The 3696-nt window shown below is 40.0% G+C and overlaps 1 protein-coding gene across 1 annotated transcript in view; it reads left to right on the forward strand.

Moving 5' to 3' along the window:
- Positions 1–3696, forward strand: part of EIF2AK2 (eukaryotic translation initiation factor 2 alpha kinase 2) — a 55700-nt gene that overhangs the window by 11422 nt on the left and 40582 nt on the right. The window contains exons 5-7 of the mRNA XM_023746225.1: positions 1128–1254; positions 1540–1613; positions 1782–1878. Coding sequence (XP_023601993.1) covers positions 1128–1254; positions 1540–1613; positions 1782–1878 — 298 coding nt within the window. The remainder of the gene's footprint in view (positions 1–1127; positions 1255–1539; positions 1614–1781; positions 1879–3696) is intronic.

Genomic DNA, 3696 nt, shown 5'->3' on the forward strand with positions numbered 1-3696 from the left:
ACCTTATTAACTTCCTAATAAAATAAAATTTTAGCCCTAGCCAGTTTTGCTCAGTGGATAGAACTTTAGCCCTTGGACTGAAGGGTTCTGGGTTCAGTTCTGGTCAAGGGCACATACTTTGGTTGTGGGCTTGAACCCCAATATGGGGCATGCACGAGGAAGCCGATCAATGATTCTCTCTCATCATTGGTGTCTCTCTCTCTCTCTCTCTCTCTCACTCTCTGAATTCAATAAAAAATATATTTTAAAAAGTAATTATTATATAATTGTCCAAGTGTCCTGGCCTAACCACAAATGTCCTTACATTCATATGAGGAGTGGACTTCAGCCCCAGGGGTTTTGCACTATGGGGATTTTTCTTAGAATTTTGTGCAGATAGTGGGGGCAGGAAATGCTGGGGTTAGAGCAGAATCCTTGCTTTTGCTCATTCCCTACAAAACAGCGTAACCTCATTGTTTCTCCTGTAGAAGCCCCATTTCTTTTACTGGCTTTTTCTTCCCTATGTGAACATCTCTGAAAAATTTGCTGATCATCTCTTTTCCATTTCTGCCTTCATATGTTTTGACCTTTAGGGAATTTTTATTATTTTATTTATTTATTTATTTTTTAAACTATTTTTTTAAATATATTTTATTGATTTTTTACAGAGAGGAAGGGAGAGGGATAGAGAGTTAGAAACATCGATGAGAGAGAAACACCGATCAGCTGCCTCCTGCACACTCCCCACTGGGGATGTGCCCGCAACCAAGGTACATGCCCTTGACTGGAATCGAACCTGGGACCCTTGAGTCCGCAGGCCGATGCTCTATCCACTGAGCCAAACCAGTTAGGGCGACCTTTAGGGAATTTTTAAAAATCACCACTTAGTGCCTTTATGCCAGATCTTTGAAGGAAGCAACAAAAAGTTAGAAGTTGCCTGGAAGATGCAACCTGAAATGTCAGCCAATCCTGGTTATTCTGACAAATTGGTCAGCTTATTGAAGATTTAAGTTACACAAAGACATGAAATACAAAGCTACCTTAGTGTGCTTTAAGGCCTTTATTGATGTGTGTGTGTGTTTTCAAATCATAAGTTAGATTTACTATTTTTTGGTATTTCGGTAAATAATGTCCATCATTTTTCCTAGTTTCTTTTGTAAATGCAAAATTGGACAGAAAGAATATCCTGGTGCTGTAGGTTCTACTAAACGGAAGGCAAAACAGTTGGCTGCTAAACTTGCATATGAACAGATACAATTAGAAAAAAGCTCAACGGTACGTACTGCCTTTGGATGTATTTCTTGTACTTTATAATTTTCTCTCAAATTGCTTTGAGGTTTGACTGTGCTTGCATGATGTCAAGACAACCAATCACATAGCAAAAAGATTCCTCGATTCCGTGTCCCACCTGTGTCCCATGCGTTAATCTCCTAATTGTGTGTGGCTGTGGATTTGGTAAATGTGGAGGAATGGATGTGGCAGTTAGCACACGGAGACCGAGCCACTGTGGAGAAGCATTTAGCTGTAGTTACACCCCCTGAGGGGCTCTCTTTCTTCCAGAAAGGTGATTTGGGATCCGCTGACGCTCCCCTGGCTGGGTCCAGTGACTGTGGGAGCAGCTTCTCGATGGCACCGTAAGTGTGTACAGACAGCTGTGATATTTAAGAAATTCAAATTGCTGCCTGAAAGAGCACATTTTTATGAAAAATGTTTATTGTTTAAAAAGAATTTAGGGAAATAAGTTACTTACCAACAAAAATAGACAGAATTCATAAACTAATAATTCCTCCCTTTTCTTCTAGCAATTCTGAATCATCCTCTGAAAGTGGCTTTTCAGGAAATGGATCAGAGAGAAATTATAACAGTGACAGAGTTAGTAATGCTCTTTCATCTTCTGTGGTACAGTATTTGTCTCTAAACTTCCTAGTTAGTCTGAATCCCCTTTGTGCTTCCTCATTTAAAAATGACCTTCAACCTAATTTTTCTATTTTTATCTCCTGTGCTCTCACTACCTAATAATATTTGGGGCTTTTGACTCTCTTCTTTCTTTATGAACCCATGTCCCTCACATGTAGAATTCTCCCACTTGTCACACCCATCTTTCTCTCCCTATTGGCCTTCATATTTTCAAATATTCCTGTGATCTTGCTTTTTATCTTATATCAGCTGAACAGTAACTAAAAGATTCATTCATATAGCTCTGCTTCTGTTTTTAAAAAATCAGAACTAAACTTAAATAAAAATGAAACAAATAAGATAAATTTTGTGGTAATGATTAGTGTTACAAAAGTTATATTTATAAGGAACTACAAATCAATAAGAAAAAGACAACTCAGTGGAAAAATATGCAAACAGTCTGCACAGAAAATTCAGAGAAGAGATACCCAGATGGTCAAATAACATATGAAATGATATACAATTCAAAAGAACAGTTAGATGCTATTTTAAACTCATCAAGTTGGTAAAATTTGAGTCTGGCAATAGTAAGTATTGACACAGCTATGTTCTCTTATCCTATATAATAAAACCCTAATATGCAAATCGACTGAATGGCAGAATGACCAGTCACTATGACTCTCACCGACCACCAGGGGGCAGATGCTCAATGCAGGAGCTGCCCCCTGGTGGTTAGTGTGCTCCCACAGGAGGAGTGCTGCTCAGTCAGAAGCCGGGCTCGGCTGGCGAGCGCAGCCGAGGAGCAGGCCTAAGCCGGCTGTCATACATCCCCCAAGGGGTCCTGGACTGCGAGGAGGCACAGGCTGGGCTGAGGAACTCCTTCCAGTGCACGAATGTTGTGCACTGGGCCTCTAGTAACTATTATATGCTGCTGGTGCAAGTAGAAATGAGTACAACCATTTTGGAGAACAATTTGTCAACATGTAGTAAAGTTGAGGGTGTACATGCTATAATGCCAAGGAGTTCCCTTCCTGGGGATATTTCCTAGAGAAACACATGCATGTGTGCACAGAGAAACAGGTATAAGAATATTCTGTGCAACATTGGTTGTAATAAGAAGAAATTAGAAAAAAACATTGCTCATGAACAGAATGGCTAAATTACTCTGTAGTGAAGTCACCATGCAATACTGAGGCTGGCGGGTGATATGAGCACAAGAAACTTAGTCTGATGCTCCCCACTCTGTATTTAGGTTGAAAAAGAAATCCACAAAATCTACCAGAATAATAGTGAATATGAATGAAAGTAGTTATGTGACATTAATTTTTGAGAGATATATTGAAGACTCCTCTTTTTTGCTAAATATAGAAATTAATTTGTACTAAAAATGAAATATCAGCATTGCAGTTTTTAACTGGTGATCAGATCAGAAACCCTTGGGGGAACTGTTTTAAACTAGATTCCTGGGCTCCATCTGTGTCGTGATTAGCGCTGTGACTGATGGGATGCACGCCTTCTTGCTGAGCTCTGCTGGCCAGAGGATCAGCAGGGAAAGCCATCTTCTGTACCTGGAAAATCAGTGCTTCTTCAGAACATGCCCAACAATTGGCCATATCTGATCTGGGTGCTATAATAGAAGAAGAACATTGATACAAGCCAGTGAGCTGGGTAGCAAGGGTTTGGATGAAGGTACAATGATTGATGAGCTTATGGACAAGGACTTGGGTTAACAAACGCTGGTAGAATAAAGATGTAAAAGAAGCACTAAAAATCATATAACTCCGGGCGAGGGGGGATAAGTTGAAGGTGGCGATCGGAGCT

The sequence above is a fragment of the Myotis lucifugus genome, unplaced genomic scaffold (assembly GCF_000147115.1).
Source record: "Myotis lucifugus unplaced genomic scaffold, Myoluc2.0 scaffold_6, whole genome shotgun sequence".
NCBI classification, from domain to species: Eukaryota; Metazoa; Chordata; class Mammalia; order Chiroptera; family Vespertilionidae; genus Myotis; species Myotis lucifugus.